Source organism: Saccoglossus kowalevskii, chromosome 22 (genome assembly GCF_978046115.1).
Source record: "Saccoglossus kowalevskii chromosome 22, keSacKowa6.1, whole genome shotgun sequence".
NCBI classification, from domain to species: Eukaryota; Metazoa; Hemichordata; class Enteropneusta; family Harrimaniidae; genus Saccoglossus; species Saccoglossus kowalevskii.
The window spans coordinates 16,088,756-16,109,383 of NC_140662.1; the positions used below are offsets into that span (position 1 = coordinate 16,088,756).

Sequence of the window (20,628 nt, forward strand, 5' to 3'; positions counted from 1 at the left end):
GGTATGGGTTGGTAAGTCTGTGGCACTATCACTAGGGGTATGGGTTGGTGAGTCTGGCACTTTCACTAGGGGTATGGGTTGGTAAGTCTGGCACTTTCACTAGGGGTATGGGTTGGTAAGTCTGTGGCACTATCACTAGGGGTATGGGTTGGTAAGTCTGGCACTATCACTAGGGGTATGGGTTGGTAAGTCTGGCACTATCACTAGGGGTATGGGTTTGTAAGTCTGGCACTTTCACTAGGGGTATGGGTTGGTAAGTCTGTGGCACTATCACTAGAGGTATGGGTTGGTAAGTCTGGCACTATCACTAGGTGTATGGGTTTGTAAGTCTAGCACTATCACCAGGGGTATGGGTTGGTAAGTCTGTGGCTCTATCACTAGGGGTATGGGTTAGTAAGTCTGGCACTATCACTAGGGGTATGGGTTGGTAAGTCTGGCACTATCACTAGGGGTATGGGTTGGTAAGTCTGGCACTTTCACTAGGGGTATGGGTTGGTAAGTCTGTGGCACTATCACTAGAGGTATGGGTTGGTAAGTCTATGGCACTATCACTAGGGGTATGGGTTGGTAAGTCTGTGGCACTATCACTAGGTGTATGGGTTGGTAAGTCTGTGGCACTATCACTAGGGGTATGGGTTGGTAAGTCTGGCACTATCACTAGGGGTATGGGTTGGTAAGTCTGTGGCACTATCACTAGGGGTATGGGTTGGTAAGTCTGTTGCACTATCACTAGAGGTATGGGTTGGTAAGTCTATGGCACTATCACTAGGGGTATGGGTTGGTAAGTCTGTGGCACTATCACTAGGGGTATGGGTTGGTAAGTCTGTGGCACTATCACTAGGGGTATGGGTTGGTAAGTCTATGGCACTACCACTAGGGGTATGGGTTGCTAAGTCTGTTGCACTATCACTAGGGATATGGGTTGGTAAGTCTGTGGCACTATCACTAGAGGTATGGGTTGGTATGTCTGTGGCACTATCACTAGGGGTATGGGTTGGTGAGTCTGGCACTTTCACTAGGGGTATGGGTTGGTAAATCTGACACTATCACTAGGGGTATGGGTTGGTATGTCTGGCACTATCACTAGGGGTATGGGTTGGTAAATCTGACACTATCACTAGGGGTATGGGTTGGTATGTCTGTGGCACTATCACTAGAGGTATGGGTTGGTATGTCTGTGGCACTATCACTAGGGGTATGGGTTGGTGAGTCTGGCACTTTCACTAGGGGTATGGGTTGGTAAGTCTAGCACTATCACCAGGGGTATGGGTTGGTAAGTCTGTGGCACTATCACTAGGGGTATGGGTTGGTAAGTCTGGCACTATCACTAGAGGTATGGGTTGGTAAGTCTGGCACTTTCACTAGGGGTATGGGTTGGTAAGTCTGTGGCACTATCGCTAGAGGTATGGGTTGGTAAGTCTATGGCACTATCACTAGGGGTATGGATTGGTAAGTCTGTGGCACTATCACTAGGGGTATGGGTTGGTAAGTCTGTGGCACTATCACTAGGGGTATGGGTTGGTAAGTCTATGGCACTATCACTAGGGGTATGGGTTGGTAAGTCTTGCACTATCACTAGGGGTATGGGTTGGTAAGTCTGGCACTATCACCAGGGGTATGGGTTTGTAAGTCTGGCACTATCACTACGGGTGTGGGTTGGTAAGTCTATTACACTATCACTAGGGGTATGGGTTGGTAAGTCTGGCACTATCACTAGGGGTATGGGTTGGTAAGTCTGGCACTATCACTAGGGGTATGGGTTGGTAAGTCTGGCACTATCACTAGGGGAATGAGTTGGTAAGTCTTTGGCACTATTACTATGGGCATGGGTTGGTATGTCTGTGGCACTATCACTAGGGGTATGGGTTGGTAAGTCTGTTGCACTATCACTAGGGGTATTAGTTGGTAAGTCTTTGGCACTATTACTATGGGCATGGGTTGGTAAGTCTGTGGCACTATCACTAGGGGTATGGGTTGGTGAGTCTGGCACTATCACTAGGGGTATGGGTTGGTAAGTCTGGCACTTTCACTAGGGGTATGGGTTGGTAAGTCTGGCACTATCACTAGGGGTATGGGTTGGTAAGTCTGTGGCACTATCACTAGGGGTATGGGTTGGTGAGTCTGGCACTTTCACTAGGGGTATGGGTTGGTAAGTCTGGCACTTTCACTAGGGGTATGGGTTGGTAAGTCTGTGGCACTATCACTAGGGGTATGGGTTGGTAAGTCTGGCACTATCACTAGGGGTATGGGTTGGTAAGTCTGGCACTATCACTAGGGGTATGGGTTGGTAAGTCTGGCACTTTCACTAGGGGTATGGGTTGGTAAGTCTGTGGCACTATCACTAGAGGTATGGGTTGGTAAGTCTGGCACTATCACTAGGTGTATGGGTTTGTAAGTCTAGTACTATCACCAGGGGTATGGGTTGGTAAGTCTGTGGCTCTATCACTAGGGGCATGGGTTGGTAAGTCTGGCACTATCACTAGGGGTATGGGTTGGTAAGTCTGGCACTATCACTAGGGGTATGGGTTGGTAAGTCTGGCACTTTCACTAGGGGTATGGGTTGGTAAGTCTGTGGCACTATCACTAGAGGTATGGGTTGGTAAGTCTATGGCACTATCACTAGGGGTATGGGTTGGTAAGTCTGTGGCACTATCACTAGGGGTATGGGTTGGTAAGTCTGTGGCACTATCACTAGGGGTATGGGTTGGTAAGTCTGGCACTATCACTAGGGGTATGGGTTGGTAAGTCTGTGGCACTATCACTAGGGGTATGGGTTGGTAAGTCTGTTGCACTATCACTAGAGGTATGGGTTGGTAAGTCTATGGCACTAACACTAGGGGTATGGGTTGGTAAGTCTGTGGCACTATCACTAGGGGTATGGGTTGGTAAGTCTGTGGCACTATCACTAGGGGTATGGGTTGGTAAGTCTATGGCACTATCACTAGAGGTATGGGTTGGTATGTCTGTGGCACTATCACTAGGGGTATGGGTTGGTGAGTCTGGCACTTTCACTAGGGGTATGAGTTGGTAAATCTGACACTATCACTAGGGGTATGGGTTGGTATGTCTGGCACTATCACTAGGGGTATGGGTTGGTAAATCTGACACTATCACTAGGGGTATGGGTTGGTATGTCTGTGGCACTATCACTAGAGGTAAGGGTTGGTATGTCTGGCTCTATCACTAGGGGTATGGGTTGGTGAGTCTGGCACTTTCACTAGGGGTATGGGTTGGTAAATCTGACACTATCACTAGGGGTATGGGTTGGTAAGTCTGGCACTATCACTAGGTGTATGGGTTGGTAAGTCTAGCACTATCACCAGGGGTATGGGTTGGTAAGTCTGTTGCACTATCACTAGGGGTATGGGTTGGTAAGTCTGGCACTTTCACTAGGGGTATGGGTTGGTAAGTCTGTGGCACTATCACTAGGGGTATGGGTTGGTAAGTCTGGCACTATCACTAGGGGTATGGGTTGGTAAGTCTGGCACTATCACTAGGGGTATGGGTTGGTAAGTCTGTTGCACTATCACTAGGGGTATGGGTTGGTATGTCTGGCACTATCACTCGGTGTATGGGTTGGTAAATCTGACACTATCACCAGGGGTATGGGTTGGTAAGTCTGTTGCACTATCATTAGGGGTATGGGTTGGTATGTCTGGCACTATCACTAGGGGTATGGGTTGGTAAATCTGACACTATCACCAGGGGTATGGGTTAGTAAGTCTGTTGCACTATCACTAGGGGTATGGGTTGGTAAGTCTGGCACTATCACTAGGGGTATGGGTTGGTAAGTCTGGCACTATCACTAGGGGTATGGGTTGGTAAGTCTGTGGCACTATCACTAGGGGTATGGGTTGGTAAGTCTGTGGCACTATCACTAGGGGTATGGGTTGGTAAGTCTGGCACTATCACTAGGGGTATGGGTTGGTAAGTCTGGCACTTTCACTAGGGGTATGGGTTGGTAAGTCTGGCACTATCACTAGGGGTATGGGTTGGTAAGTCTGGCACTTTCACTAGGGGTATGGGTTGGTAAGTCTGTGGCACTATCACTAGAGGTATGGGTTGGTAAGTCTGGCACTATCACTAGGTGTATGGGTTGGTAAGTCTAGCACTATCACCAGGGGTATGGGTTGGTAAGTCTGTGGCACTATCACTTGGGGTATGGGTTGGTAAGTCTGGCACTATCACTAGGGGTATGGGTTGGTAAGTCTGGCACTTTCACTAGGGGTATGGGTTGGTAAGTCTGGCACTATCACTAGGGGTATGGGTTGGTAAGTCTGGCACTATCACTAGGGGTATGGTTATTAAGTACTGTATGTGACACTCACATCTGTAATGTGGATTGGAGAGTCCATATTTCTCTCACTCCAGGTTGAGGTTGGTGAATGTGTGGCACTCCCACACAATATATGGGTTGCTTGGTATATGTCACTCTTACCCTGGGTATAGATTGCTTGGTATATGTCACTCTTACCCAGGGTATAGTTTTCTGGGTATATGGCACTCTTACCCAGGGTATGGGTTGCTTGGTATATGTCACTCTTACCCAGGGTATAGGTTTCTGGGTATATGGCACTCTTACCCTGGGTATAGGTTGCTTGGTATATGTCACTCTTACCCAGGGTATAGGTTTCTGGGTATATGGCACTCTTACCCTGGGTATAGGTTGCTTGGTATATGTCACTCTTACCCAGGGTATAGGTTTCTGGGTATATGGCACTCTTACCCTGGGTATAGGTTGCTTGGTATATGTCACTCTTACCCAGGGTATAGGTTTCTGGGTATATGGCACTCTTACCCTGGGTATAGGTTGCTTGGTATATGTCACTCTTACCCAGGGTATAGGTTTCTGGGTATATGGCACTCTTACCCAGGGTATGGGTTGCTTGGTATATGTCACTCTTACCCAGGGTATAGGTTTCTGGGTATATGACACTCTTACCCTGGGTATAGGTTGCTTGGTATATGTCACTCTTACTCTGGGTATAGGTTGCTTGGTATATGTCACTCTTACCCAGGGTATAGGTTTCTGGGTATATGGCACTCTTACCCTGGGTATAGGTTGCTTGGTATATGTCACTCTTACCCATGGTATAGGTTTCTGGGTATATGGCACTCTTACCCAGGGTATAGGTTTCTGGGTATATGGCACTCTTACCCTGGGTATAGGTTACTGGGTATATGGCACTCTTACCCAGGGTATGGGTTGCTTGGTATATGTCACTCTTACCCAGGGTATAGGTTTCTGGGTATATGGCACTCTTACCCTGGGTATAGGTTGCTTGGTATATGTCACTCTTACCCTGGGTATAGGTTGCTTGGTATATGTCACTCTTACCCAGGGTATAGGTTTCTGGGTATATGGCACTTTTACCCTGGGTATAGGTTGCTTGGTATATGTCACTCTTACCCATGGTATAGGTTTCTGGGTATATGTCACTCTTACCCTGGGTATGTGTTACTGGGTATATGGCACTCTTACCCAGGGTATAGGTTTCTGGGTATATGGCACTCTTACCCTGGGTATGTGTTACTGGGTATATGGCACTCTTACCCAGGGTATAGGTTTCTGGGTATATGGCACTCTTACCCAGGGTATAGGTTTCTGGGTATATGGCACTCTTACCCTGGGTATGTGTTACTGGGTGTATGGCAATATATATAACTGTATACAAATTTGAATCCCTTTTACTTCTGATTGACATTTGAGTTGTGAAATTAAGCTGACATCAACACTTAGTTGCAGAAGGTGGCTCAAACTGACAATGGGGTTGAAAGATCAAATAAAAACAGTATTGCATCATCTGATACTTTTTACAGCATGTGAATTGGTTGCCATGGGGATGAGATTGGCTGATTCATATTGGTTTCCCAGTGATAACAAATATGCATGTAATGGCTTGCCTGGTCTACAAAAAGATTTGGAAAAATTGATGAATGATAAAACCACTGCTGATGTTGTGTTTGTTGTCGGTAATGAAGAGGTGAGTACAGACACTTGATGATCAACATTCATATTTCATATTTTTCAATTGCTCATCTCAATTTAACCATTTATGTTTTTCTGTGAATATCACAGAATTTTAATCCATAAAATATTATTGTGAAACATTAAAAACAGAATATAAAACATGAAAAACAGAATGTGAAACATGAAAAACAAAATGTGAAACACGAAAAACAAAATGTGAAACATAAAAAAACAGAATGTAAAACATGAAAAACAACGTGAAACATGAAAAACAGAATGTAAAACATGAAAAGGAGAATGTAAAACATGTAAAACAGATTGTTGAACACAAAATTTATAGAATGTGTAAAAAACTGTGAAAGTCATGTGGAACATAACAAGAGAAGTCACTATGTAAAATATGTACAAATTTTTGGACCTGGATTATACACCAAGGTCAGATGAGGTCGGGCATGTTATAAACTCTTCATAAACTTAAATCATAGAACAATGAATTAGCATGAATTAGCGTATGCAGTGCCAAAGGCAGTTCTAACGCATTCTAATTTATGCATGAGCACTATCTAATATTTTTTGCTGATTTTGAAAGGGAAATAGTTGGGTATATAAATTTTATAAGCATGTTTATAAGTATAAACATTCCTTACCCAGCTTTGATGTACATGTTGAGTTCAACATTATTTAAAAATCTTGTTAAATATAAAACATGTTGTGCATACTTAAGTATATAGGTGTTGTGATAGATAAAGGTGACAGCTTCACATACAATTTGATTCAAACCGTTAGCAATTACAAACAGAAAACACATTGAAGAAAGCAATGAATATTACATGAAGGCGACCGGGCTAGAGACGCGACTCTATACAAATTAAATTGAGTTGAATTGAATTATGTTGGCTTTTATTAACTCACGTTTTATGATTGTTAATATTCCAATTAGCAATGTAATGAGTTTGTTAAGCAATTGGAAGATGGAGCTAATATACAGTATTAGACCTAGGACCATGTCGAGTCTCAATCTGCGATACGCATCTAGTATTGTCTCGTTACCTCTTGCACTCTTTTAACCCACTTTTTTGGAGAGTCTCAATTGCCTGCTGCGTCGTTTGGAATCTTTTGTCTGTCCACTCATTATTATGACAATAAATGATACTCTGGAGTTTTATTCATCACCGCGAACTTGTTCATTTGCGTAAGTGCTGCTGTCAATTTCGCTCTTTTGTCTGCAAGGTCTTTTATGTTGAAAATAACAAAAAATGTTTTATTCATTGGGTTATTTTCGTTTCCGCTTGTATTTGAATTCCATGAAATGTGTTTTGTAATTATTAATTGTTTTCCCAGGGTTCATTGTTGTTTCTTTTGCTGCTGACAAATTGAACGCAATCCCATGATGCATTTCTGTCAAATGATGTGTATTCATTTATCTTACCTACCTGATTTTTTTTAGCAACAAAATTATCAAACAGTGAACACCAAATTTTCTGAGGCTTATATGTATTAGCCAAACGGTAATTATCCGATGTCAAATATAAAAATATTCTGTATTTCTCTTGATGCTACAGTGACATATAAGATCGGACGAACGAACGAAAGGAATATATGGCCTATCTTCATTTTTCCAATGATGTATTTTTTCGTTGAACTCGATTTAGCTTTGGTTTTTCTGAATGTGCAGTTGTTTTTGACTACTAGTTTCAGAAATACTAGTAATAGCTAGAATTATTTTTATTAGATTTGTATTTGCCAAGCTTATGGAGAATTTCAGTCGTCATTTCATAGTTGTTATTGTCATTGGTGATTGTGGAGTCCTGGCACAATAATTAAAAGACATATTCAGAAAAATGTTATTACTGTTTTTTATGAAACAAACAGATTGGAAAGAAATATTATCTCTAATATGACAAATGCCAAAATATTATTTCTTTATTGCTTTGGTTTTTTTTAATTTTTTTAAACAAACATTGTATCTTTTAAAACCATTGATTTTTATTTTTTTTACGTTTCGAGCAATTTCACTGAGAAACAATGAGTACTATTCTTATTTCACACGAAGTCCCCCAACAACAAATTTGTTGATGAGGGATTGTGTTTCACATGTTTATGCGGATTTAATTTAGCTGATTTCACTTATCAGCAGAAATCAACCTCTTCACCAACAGACTTTCTCGCCCAAATTTTTCTGCACTTTTTTCTCATATTTTTCAATATTTCTGGAAATGAACCCAACAGACAAAATTTGAGCCAATGTTCAGTTTTCACTCAAAAAAATTAGGGTATTTTCGTCCCAATCTTCTGAAGGAAAGTGCAGACTATAGATGGGACTATTTTATGAATTTGTGATGAAAAGAGGGAACCGATGGTAGAAAGGTTAATAATGCATTTACAGTAACATGTCAGCCGTATGTATCCATCCTGCATTCACATAAAAACTAAATTATGATTTATCATAAACATTAAAAACCAAATAGCTGAAAAAAGCACCATTTTCATGGCTGACCTATTTTCTGTTTGAAAAATAGTTTGTGAACCATACTTTTATGTTAGATTTTATGAACAATGACATAAAATAAAAAGGATTCAGAAAACGTAACAGGTGCTCTTCTAAATTATGCGAACGATAGTTACTCTATGATTGTACTTCAAATACGAAAATATACTGCTACTTCAGTTATTGTTTACAGCGAGTACATGCTAATATCCAGGTTATAATGATTTAAAACGATGTTACTTGAAAAAAAGTTCAAATTATGGAAAGTTGTCATAAACTCATCAAATATAATAAAATGTACATTTCATGATGAATGAGTTTTAAAGGTCATGTTGCAGCTCTATCAAGAGTTGTCAAGCCTGCGGCTCACGTCTGACTAAATATTCGTCAATATACTCGCTAGGCTTATTACATTTACCACAAATGCACAATTCAATTTTGTCATTATAACATCGTAAAATGGAATCTTAACTTTCCTTTTACGCTGCTTTATCATTTCTCGCAGTGTTTTTCGCCTTTCAGTGAATTTCCAATGGTGATAGTTGCTCTACTGTTTTTTAGACTTCCAGGCTCATTTATTTGATTTATAATGACATTTGTTGTAAACATACAAATTATTGCAAAGTTGGGGGATCCAAGACCTCCTCATGTAGGTCATCTTTCTTATAAAATATAATGAGTCCATAGGGTTGGATGCAATTTACATATATATCATTACTTTGGCAGTTTTCGGTTATAATAAGATTTTCCTGGCACCTCTCTGCTCGTTGTCTCCCCCAGGATTAATAGAATGTCTTGTAGTGTTACATCAATAAGTCTGTCAACAGAGAATCAACTATCTTTAATTGTTCTGGAGGGGGGAAGGGTAGAAGTTGGAAGGGACAGAGTTCTCTTCTTTTTTTTTCTATATTTGCTCCTGAAATCCCTGAAAAAGATTTTGAGGGTCAGTCCAGTCATATATTTTGAGGGACATATTAGTTTATTTACTATTTTGACAGGTATACCAGTCTTCCGTTATGAGGGACATGCTAGCCTGGTATTTTGAGGGATGTACCAGTTTTGTAATTTGAGAGCATATACCAGTCTAGTTATTTGAAGGCGTGCCAGCCTTTTATTTTGAGGGATGTACCAGTCTTGTATTTCGTGGGATGTACCATTCTTGTATTTAAGGGATGTACCATTCTTGCATTTCATGGGATGTACCATTCTTGTATTTAAGGGATGTACCATTCTTGCATTTCATGGGATGTACCATTCTTGTATTTAAGGGATGTACCATTCTTGTATTGTGTGGGATGTACCATTCTTGTATTGTGAGGGATGTACCACTTTTGTAATTGGGGGGGTGTACCTGTCTTGTGTTTTGAGAGATATACTGGTCTTGTAATTTTAGGGGATATTTCAATTAAATACTTTCAGGTACATGCCAGCCAGAAAGTCTGAGGGATGTATTTTCCATTTGAAAAATGTATGTCGTATTTTTACATCAGATTCCAACATTTTCCTTTGTTTACATCTGATGCAACAAGAATGTGGCTGAAATAGAATCACGTCACTGAACACAAACAATTGCGTAAACATAAATAGTAGTCGCTGACATTTCCAGGGAAATATGTGTAATAATGAAGTTATCACGAGAATACCACAAAGTCTGCATTCAGGCGGTATGGGATCACATCCACCTCTGCAGCATGTCAGTCGAAATGATCACCATACTGCCTTCTTGCATATTCTCATATCAAACTCGTATATTAAGATTTTATTATAAGAGTACTATTTAGTATGGTGATGGTATCGACCGATGCGATACTGCATAAAAATACTGACATTTTTGTGTCTTTCTGTGTTCCAACGCTTTATAATTTCTCAATTTGAAATTAAATCCACTGAGATCTTTTTTTTTCTTCAATCATGTGACCAAGGACAAAATGCGACTTTGAGGGAACCTTGGTTCATGTCCGCATGTGCTTGTGTTCAACCAGGCCTGGTTGACATCAGTATAACATGTTAAATTGCTATTATGCCGTTATGATAGCATAGGACGTCATGCTATACCAAACATGAAATATTGTTTTTGTAGCAAAATATCAACACTATCAACATATTTACACATAACAAAACAATAATTGAAAACTTTTGCATGAAAAAATATATAATAAATATTAAAAAATGTTGTTATTTTTTTTTTATTAGGTATTATATTATGCACATAAATTAATACTTAACGCCAGATGCCAGCTCTTTCATGATTTCCTTCATTCGAATAATGACGACGATGTGACCAGGTTACCCTTACCAGATCTGGATCCTGAGTTATTTGGTGACGTACTGTATTTCATATATACAGGGAAGGTAAGTGACTATTAGAACAGCCTGAATATTTTTCTACAGAGGGAGTAATACCACTTATGAGATTAGCCACGTCAGTGCTTTATAGCTACTACAATTTGGTTTTTAAAAGTACGTGTTTTAATACCAAGGAGTGTGGAACAATGCAGACACTGGCTAGTTAATAAGGTTAGGAATTTATTAATGTTGAATTAAGTTAACACATCAAGGTCTGCAATCAGAAGCCTTACTAAATATTAATTATTTTTTATGGTGTGTAATTTTATTATTATACTTTAAATTTAATTTTTTGTAATTGCCTGAACTCGAAAGCACACAGATCTGAACAACCTCTATAGAAACAAATTTTGTACAACTCTCGCAAACTTCAATGACCAATCAGAGAAGGCTTTATATACAGCATTTATTGGACAAATGGCATAATCACTGTATACAAGACCTTCTCTGATTGGTTTCCTAATCTGGTTATTCAAGATCTCACAAACAAGATTTTCTCTGGAGTTTGTTCAAATCTTTAAGAAAATTAAAAACTATAATTAAAAATATAATTTTGAAAAAAATATGATAAAAATAAAAAAAAATTAAATTAATGAAAAAGAAAGAAGAAAGTTCAGCAAGATTTGATTTGTCTGTGTTTTTTAAGAAAATGTTTCAATCTGTATTCATTGTCCAAAACCCTTTAAACACCAAAGTCAACTTCAGGCAACATCCACATGATAGTTTTATTTATAGTCTGCTCTTTTCGCACATAAAATGTTCAAATTTCAAATTCCTTGATCACAACCTTGAAGTAGTGTCGCATTTTGTTTTTTTAGTTCATAATTAGGATTAATTCAGTGAAAATTACAGAAATTCTGAACAAATTTGAGCAGGGAAAAAATGAGCGCTCAAAAGGTTAAAGGTCAATTGCCCATGGTTTCATTTATGTCGTGAATCGAAGATTTGTGTTCGTGTTTTAGTGAAATCATTACTGGTGAAGAGGGTTGTGTTCTTAGGATGGGATTACTGGGAAAGTAGATTGTGAACTTAATTTCTATAAACCTTACGCAAATGTCAATTTTTGCAACATACTTTATTTTTGCCTCAAAATCTATTGATTTAATGATTTCTGTGCCATCTTTTTTTTTTTTTTTATATTCTGTGCCATCTTATGCATAAGAAGTCACAGCACAAACTAAAAGGATACAAGTTTAAAACTTTTCTGCAAATTAATTTAATTTTTATGGTAGTGTCACATTCATGTCTAGATATCTTAAATATTTGACATTTTTTAATGACAAACTGGGTTTTTATTTTGAGCATATTATTTGACAGTTTTTCTCAAAAAAACTGATTGACAGTGAACAAAATAACTTTCACGTACTGTTGATTAATAATGAATCATTTAATTATAGACAAATTTTGACGCAAAACATCGCTACTGCTAAAAATATAAAAGCATGACTAGCATATCATTTCTACCGTAAATTAGTGGCTTATTTTGTTTGGTTTAGTATTCTTCTCATTTGTCCATCAACCATATTAATAATCTTATTTGCATAATTAATTATTAAAATGTATTTCTCCCACTGGTGCATTGGACAGATGGACACCGTGCCAATAATCTGATTATCAACGAACGATTGTTCAATGTTCTGTCCTTGATAATCTTGATATGCACTTGATGAGTCATGTGACTTGTGTATGCAAATTAAGTGATCATGTGACACCCAGTTAACTTATGATTGAAGGTGCTTGTGGCAATCATGTAATAGAGATTTAATGATTCATAAAATAAACTGTTCATGGCCGTGGGATGTAATAACTTGTTGTAATTAGATTACAAATAGGGACCTACTGTGTGAAGACTATTCTACAGTAATAATTTTTTTCCAGCTGAGTTAAAGGTTTTTTTTTGTCTGGTTTTTAAGTCGGTAAATTATGTGTAAATCCAGCTAATGGATTTGAGAAGTTCAATTAGTCACGGGAAGGACTTACTACAATAGGCGTAGAGAGATTAATCAATTATTGGAGAGCTGTACATCTCTCACTCGTTTTAAGATAATGTATTATTCCCTTTCGTGAGTACTGTACTGAGAAATGTGTTTTATTATTTGCATAATGAAATAAAAGTTAATTTTACATAGCCATTTGTGTCATTTACCAAAATGTTTGGTAAACCGCAGTTATTGCATAGCACATTTTTAATTTTTGTGTAAAAGAACAATGTGTTTTTCTTTGCATGCATTGTGTATTGTTGTGTAGAACCCATATCGAACAAAACACTGCACGATGTCTCTGATACGCAATAACATTTTTGAAACCAGCCGCTATAATTATTACTGAAAATAAAATTTAAGAAATGGATTATGATGGTTAGAAATTCAAGTCATTAAGTTTGTCGGATTACGAGATTTTTTAGAGAATTTAAACTGACGTATAAACAATAAATAAACATTGCCGGCCATACCAAATAATTTTTAGTATCGTTTGGAATACCTGTATATGTATCATAAAAAAATGTTTGTGTGTTCCGGGTACATCTGAGCAAGAAATTGACAGTAATAGTAAACTGACATTTATTGTTGATCAATCTATGAGAAGTGAAACTGACAAGTAATTTATCACCATTTCCGATATTTTTATTTTGAAAAGTAAACGCATAAAAGAAAATATTTGCATTACTGAAATTACTATAGCCTGGTAATTACTTTTTAAATTGTTAGTAATGATCTATTATTGAATAATCATTGTTACTATAATAGTGATTGATATTGATTTTTAAAATCATAATATATGCAAATTACAATGAAAACCTGTGAATACTATGCTTTAAATTGCTTTAATTCGAGAAAAGATGAATCATCACAAATCAGGTTTGTCTTGGAAAATTGCCAAATTTTGTATCAGAACTTTGGAGTGCTTAAAACGTTGACAGCCATAGCTACACTTGCAAAATTTCCTCCATGGGGAGATGAAGTTCGGTGGTCATACTACATGGGTTCCATGCAATGTACAGATAGCGTGACGACTACTGTCCCTTTAAAATATGAAAAATTTCTTTTTACAAAATATCAAATCTAATCATCTTAAAGTAAGTAGACAGGACATGGTTTTTGATGAAGTCTGTGAAGTGACAAGGTATACTTTGTGATGGAGTCTCGGCTTCACCATTAATGGCGTTTTGTTGATATAATTGAAATAGTTGTCTGGTATGACAGCGGGTATGGAGGGCTTAATCAGCTCTAAGAGCAGCAGACAATCAGCTCGAAATTGACATTGTTATTGTTACCCTACTGAGATTAGATATTTTCCACTTCCTACGGCGTCAATTCCATTTTGCATCTGCCCCCTTTAAATCTCTCGTTATTGCGGCCCGTCAAAACGAATCATGATTAGTATTTCAACTGGTAGTGTCATTTTCTATTGTTGCTTTCTTACATGCTATTAAATTCTGCGTAATGGAATATTTTTACGGTTGGTGAATTGCCAGCTTTTTGCTATCGGGTAAAATTTACAAAAAAAAAATGCAAATCCTATATTTATTGCAAAAATGTAATCAATCTTATTTTAACAAATTTACCATTTTGTTTTCTTTCTTTTGCAATCAAAATTGTCTACAATCTGTTAAAGTCTCTGACAACTTTTTTTCAGTCATTTTTTTTATTTTAATTATATTGCCGCATTTTGTTTTAATGAAACGAGCTACTTATGTGGATTGTTTTTGATTTTTTTTCATCTGTAAGACATTGCATTGTGACTCCATACGTTTACATTTTTGCTATTAACCACCATGCAACAGTGCGATAGTAATTATGATCAACGCTAGCACATAATAACATTGTCCATATGTTGTTTTATTGACAGGAACACATACATGTACATTTAATAACAACAGCAGCGAATAACACCGTTATTTTATCTTCATGTGCGAACGTCCAATCCTTGCCAACCAGTTACTGATAACATGTACAACAGCCTATCATGATGTAAATTGAGGATTTAATATTAAGATGCATAGTGGTGCGAACTGCCAATTGATCACAAAATTGCAAGACGAACGTAAATTTTTTAGAAATACTAAGGTCAGACTTTTATTATCCCTTGTTTCGCGAACTCGTCGAATGAACAGGAGCCGAAAATGAAATAAAAATATAATTTTATTTCAGCGTAATTTCTCGCGCAAAAAAATGCTAAAAAAATATTATTTTTATCGTTATTTTTTTTACCGCCCGCCGCATAACAAATCCAAGTCGCATTTTCGTGGGAGTATCATGATCAAAGTACCGAAGTCTCTCGCAGATGAGAAACAAGGTTATACATGGAATACAATTTTATTTCATTTCTTCTCTCCGATCAATGATCTCACTTACAATTCTTTGAGAATTACACAAATCTAATGGAAAAAAAAGAATAAATTTTATTTTTTTTCCGCCCTCCTCAAAAAAATTGCCTTATAAAAACTCGCGAATAAAAAAAGTCTGGCCTAAATGCAAATAAATGATTCTGGGAAATGGTGCTCATCTCAAAAGCGTTTACTTGTGTATTTCTTATGCTCAAAGCATGTGTGTTTTACAGTTTTTGTAATCACAGTAATCACACTAAATTGATTTAAAAATGCAGTCAATTGTTTCCAAGCAATCACTGTGCTATGTGATGCTATTGCTTGGTTGTAGCAATTATTCAACATTTTAAACATTCAATAGAAGCTCGCATGGAACACACAAGATGAGACTTCCCAATTTCTTCATGGCATATCACCTACATAGATATTTAATTATAGACTAATATTTACACAAAACTAAAAAAATATAAGCATATCTAGCATTCTACCTTAAATTATGGCTAATTTTATTTAGTTTGATATTCTTCTCATTTTTACATGTATCATGCATATTATTTAATCTCATTTGCATAATTAATTAATTGAATGTATTTTTTTTCCACTGGTGCATTGCAATACAGGTGAACACTGTGCCAATATCATCAAATGATGGTTTTATGTTTTGTTATCTAGAAGTCTTACTTGTATACTTATATAAGTTGTACAAATCAGATACTGAAACACTGACTTTTCCCACGGAATAATTCTGACAGTGCTCTGGAATTTTTTGAAAGTTATAAACACTATAATTGAGAACAGAAAACAAGAAATAGCAAACATTCCCCATCTCCCATATACAGTAAGTAAGTAAGTAAGTAAGTAAGTAATTCTTTATTGCTATCGTATCCCATTTGAGATCTTGACATAAAATACAATAAAGTCAAAAACATGTAATAATAAAAAAAATGAAAATAAAAGGAAATACTAAAAATACTGTAAATGTATGAAATAAATACATATCTCACAGTAAGAGATAAATGAATAATTGTAATATAATGTAAATAAATGTAAATCTGTGTTTTGTGGGGGTTTTTTTTGAGGCAGCTGGTACTGAAGTTATTGTTTGATTTTTTGCTCCCTAAGCATAAAGCAAGTATAAATGTGTTTTGAAATGTCTTTAATTATGCGATCGTTTTTATTATTTAATATGTTTATTAATGTCTCTCCATACATTATACATTATTTAATTATCTTAAGATGTTAGTAAATTCTGAAAAATATCTCTTTAAAAGTTTATTACATTTTTTTTTTACTTGAGTGAGGATTGTATGTTTACATGATCTTTAGGGTATTCTTATGACCTCAAAATTGTTAATATTATATTTACGAAATAAAGTGAAGTGCTGTAGACAACCAAAAATATATTCATAGTTACTGTTACTCGAACCATCAACACACATAATGGAAAAATTGGCATTTAACACTGACGAATTCCCATGGGCTTTGCAGTACTCATGTTTGGAGGGTTGAAGTACGGTCACGCAATCCTGAAAATGCATAATTGGTTTCAGCGGTTAATCAGAATTTGTGAAAAGAAAACCTAATAAGTAATACTACGTACATCAAAAACTTATTTTATACTGAAATTTAAAATTCCAATCCCCCTCTGGTCTCAGTGCAAGCATTCCTAATTTGCTAAAATGACAATAAATTTCTTGCCTGTCACTTACTAGTACTATCATATCTACATTTTCTACACCCCTTGTCACTTGCTAAATTTTTGATGATAGCCTAATGTATTATTATTACCAAATGAACCAATGGTAGAAGGCTTTAATTGCAAAATTGACTGATTTCCACTCAACTATGCACCGAAAATTACATTCTGATCTCATAATTGTATTTAACTTTCCTTTATATACGATGCTGCATCACTCATGAACATTTGCCAATAATCGGTTTATTTAAAAACACATTTTCACTTAAAATGGTTCCCTATGCAGAAACTTTCATTTACTTGGTTCAAGAACAAACAGTACCATAGCTATAACAATTATTTCTGTTTCATCATTAACAAACCTGATTTCATTTTTGCTGTTTAAAATTTGAGTTTGTGCAAAAAATTCAACTTGTTAATGTTGTTGAAGGCCATTTATTAGTCCCCGGGGACTTATAATTCGGTCTCCGTCCGTGCGTCCGTCCGGAGTCATATCTCAGAATCCCTTGGACCGATTCTGTACATTCTTTGCATGTGTCTAGTACTTTATGTGGGACATATGCACATGCAGTGGTTTAGCGATTCGATTCAAAATGGCCGACTGGCAGCCATCTTGTTTTTTGAAAATGTTGTATTTTGGACATGCTTTGTCAGTCTTCATTCAAACTTGGTACATAGATTAAACATGTTAGGATACATGTCCATGACGATTTATTTCACAATTGGATCAAAGATGGCCGACTGGCAGCCATCTTGTTTTTTGAAAATGTTGTATTTTGGACATGCTTTGTCAGTTTTCATTCAAACTTAATACATAGATTAAACATGTTAGGATACATGTCCATGACGATTTATTTCACAATTGGATCAAAGATGGCCGACTGGCAGCCCTCTTGTTTTTTGAAAATGTTGTATTTTGGACATGCTTTGTCAGTTTTCATTCAAATTTAATACATAGATCATACATGTTAGAATACATGTCCCCGATCGTCCGTGAGTCTGTCCGTCCATGCGTCCGTGTGTCCGTCCGTCCGTCCGTCCGTGCGTCAGTCTGTCCAGAGTCATATTTCAGAATCGTGTGGACCGATTCCGTTCATTCTTTGCATGTGCCTAGTACCTTATGTGGGACATGTGCACATGCAGTGGTTTAGCGATTCAATTCAAAATGGCCGACTGGCAGCTATCTCGTTTTTTGAAAATGTTGTATTTTGGACATGCTATGTCAGTTGTCATTCAAACTTGGTACATAGATTATACATGTTAGGATACATGTCCATGGCGATTTATTTCGCAATTGGATCAAAGATGGTCGACTGGCAGGCAACATGTTTTTTTGTTTTTATGCGGTATCTTAGACGTGCTCTGTCAGTTTTCATTCAAATTTGGCACATACATATTAGGATGACAATTTGTTTCAAAATCTGGTCAAGGATGGCCGATTGACAGCCATCTGACTTTTTGGCCTTACTACCATATTTCCACAATTTATGTACCATTTTCATTCGTATTTGGCACATACATCATACATATCAGTGTGTTTCATAATCAGATCAAATATGGCCGAATAACGACTGTTTTTATTTTTGGCCATATTACTACTACACGGAACACGTGTTTTGATGTAAATAAACAATCTGTTGTATACGCCACTTGGACACGCTTGCTACAACCCCTCTGCTTTAATATGACAAGCACAAAGAGAACTTTCAAAAAATTAACGGGGACTGTGTCATTTTCAATGACTTGTTTACTCATTATTTAGATATCATTTGAATCAAATGACAAATAATACAAACATGATACTGGGACAAGAATTTTGATAGGATAGGCTCTTCTCATATTGTACACACTCAAAGTCAATGCGAAGCTATTTGTAAGATCGTGCCTGATTGGCCACCGAACTCTATCACTCAACAGTCTGACCAATCAGAAAGCAGCTTGTATGTTGATTTGATTCAACTTACATTCCATCCCATCCCAACAGGCCAAGAAATTTTTCCAGATTCTAATTCAATATTTGTCAATCGGCATGGATACCGTCCTACTAGCCACACACGTGTCTTTTGTTGTTTGTAACCCATTTAATATGGTGTTAATACTTGACACAGCATCCAGAATCGCACAGTCTCCTGGCATAATTTCATCTGATTTATTTTCAAACTCGCCCAGCATCACACCTGCATATGGAGTCCACTCGGACCCCTTACAGATTGATACAGTTTCCCTACTCTTCCATACAGCCTGCATCGCAGTTTGCATGCTCTCCATGATTTAATATTTTTATTTATTTTTTGTCTTGTAAAGCGCCTATGAACATTTATTTTGGATATATGGCGCTATATAAGTGCATACTTATTATTATTATTATTATTATTATGAAGGGCTCACCACACTGCATATGTTACACACACAGCATTATGGAGATCTGCTACAGGATCAGTTCCAACCTAGAAACCTATCAGTATTGATGTAATTAACACCTACAATATGGACCTGGTCAGTGCATACCAAGATCCTGCGCTTGTCACCTCTACTCTTCATTCCTGTTGACTTACAGTTTTGTGCAGTATAATGGCGAGGTCAGTTACCAACTCTCAGTGATAGAAAACAGCTACAAAATGTTTCTTTCTCAACCTCCTCGGATGCCGAAGGTACCGTTCCAATTGCTAAGGGATTCAGAGAAAATGTGGGTAGTCCAGACGAGGACCGCAGCCTTGATTGCCGATCATCATTTTTTATGGAACCTGATCCTGCTTTTACGCTTGTTCCTTGTTCCAAGGCATCAAGTGAGCTGAGGCCTGTGTTGGATATACAAACCCTGAACCTGTTTGATAAGTTCAGGATGGTCCCACTGTCAAACTGAAAGACTTTCCGAAGGGCGCTCACACAACCAATGTAACCTGTCAGCCAACCGTTCCCAAAGTTTACGGCTGAGGGTACGGGGACCAAAGTTCTTCTGTTTTGACTTTTGTTAACAAAGGTATGCGTGGCAATGGTAGTTCAACTACCGGTACATGCCAAAGGCATCTCTGTGAGTCTTTAGAAAGATCACTGGTTTCTCCAACATCCATCTCAGGAGCGTACCCTGAATATTTCCAGTTTTCACTGCCATTCCTGCAGTCACTGGGGTTTGTAAGCAACTCACCTTGGGAAGGTCTCAGTTAGAGGTACCCCAACATTTGCTTTACCTGGGAATGGAAATAGTTACCCTAGATGCTGTCCTCCCTATTAAGGCAGTGTGCAACACAACTAGCTGCACAGTCATTAACATTCACAAGAACATTCAGTCTCTAATATTCATTTGCCATGTGGAGGCCTCACTCCGTTTTGGAAACCATTCGGCATGCGTATGTAAATGCACAATCTATATGCTCTGGGCGACTCATTGCCGTTCAGCGACAGAGCCGCCATTGATCATTTCCTTGTAGCATGTTATTTGAAATCACAAACACATTTGTTTCCCACTATATTAAAGACCGCTACACAGATAGTATAGCCTTGCCAGAGGAAAAAAAACTCACACAATCATAATTCAACATATTTATTTCTAGAATCATTATTAATAATAATGAATATTCTGTGCTTCCTGGCAATGCTTATTAAAGAGTTGTTTGATGTAAGATGTGGTATGAAAAAATGTGGTGATTGGTATGGTACTAGATTATAATTGCATTATATCTTATTGTCTTGCATGGATTTCTGTTACAAAAGTTTCTCCTGCATGTCATCAGTCAAACTCTACCGACATTTGACTGATTTAGACGATAAATAATACAAAATTAGTAGTAGTAACTAGATAG

The 20,628-nt window shown here is 37.5% G+C and overlaps 1 protein-coding gene across 1 annotated transcript in view; it reads left to right on the forward strand.

The window, feature by feature from the left end:
* Window positions 1-20,628, forward strand: part of LOC102803595 (BTB/POZ domain-containing protein 9-like) — a 70,354-nt gene that overhangs the window by 20,433 nt on the left and 29,293 nt on the right. Inside the window, exons 2-3 of the mRNA XM_085495776.1 lie at window positions 5,821-5,984; window positions 10,653-10,811. Coding sequence (XP_085351902.1) covers window positions 5,838-5,984; window positions 10,653-10,811 — 306 coding nt within the window. The 5' untranslated portion in view covers window positions 5,821-5,837. The remainder of the gene's footprint in view (window positions 1-5,820; window positions 5,985-10,652; window positions 10,812-20,628) is intronic.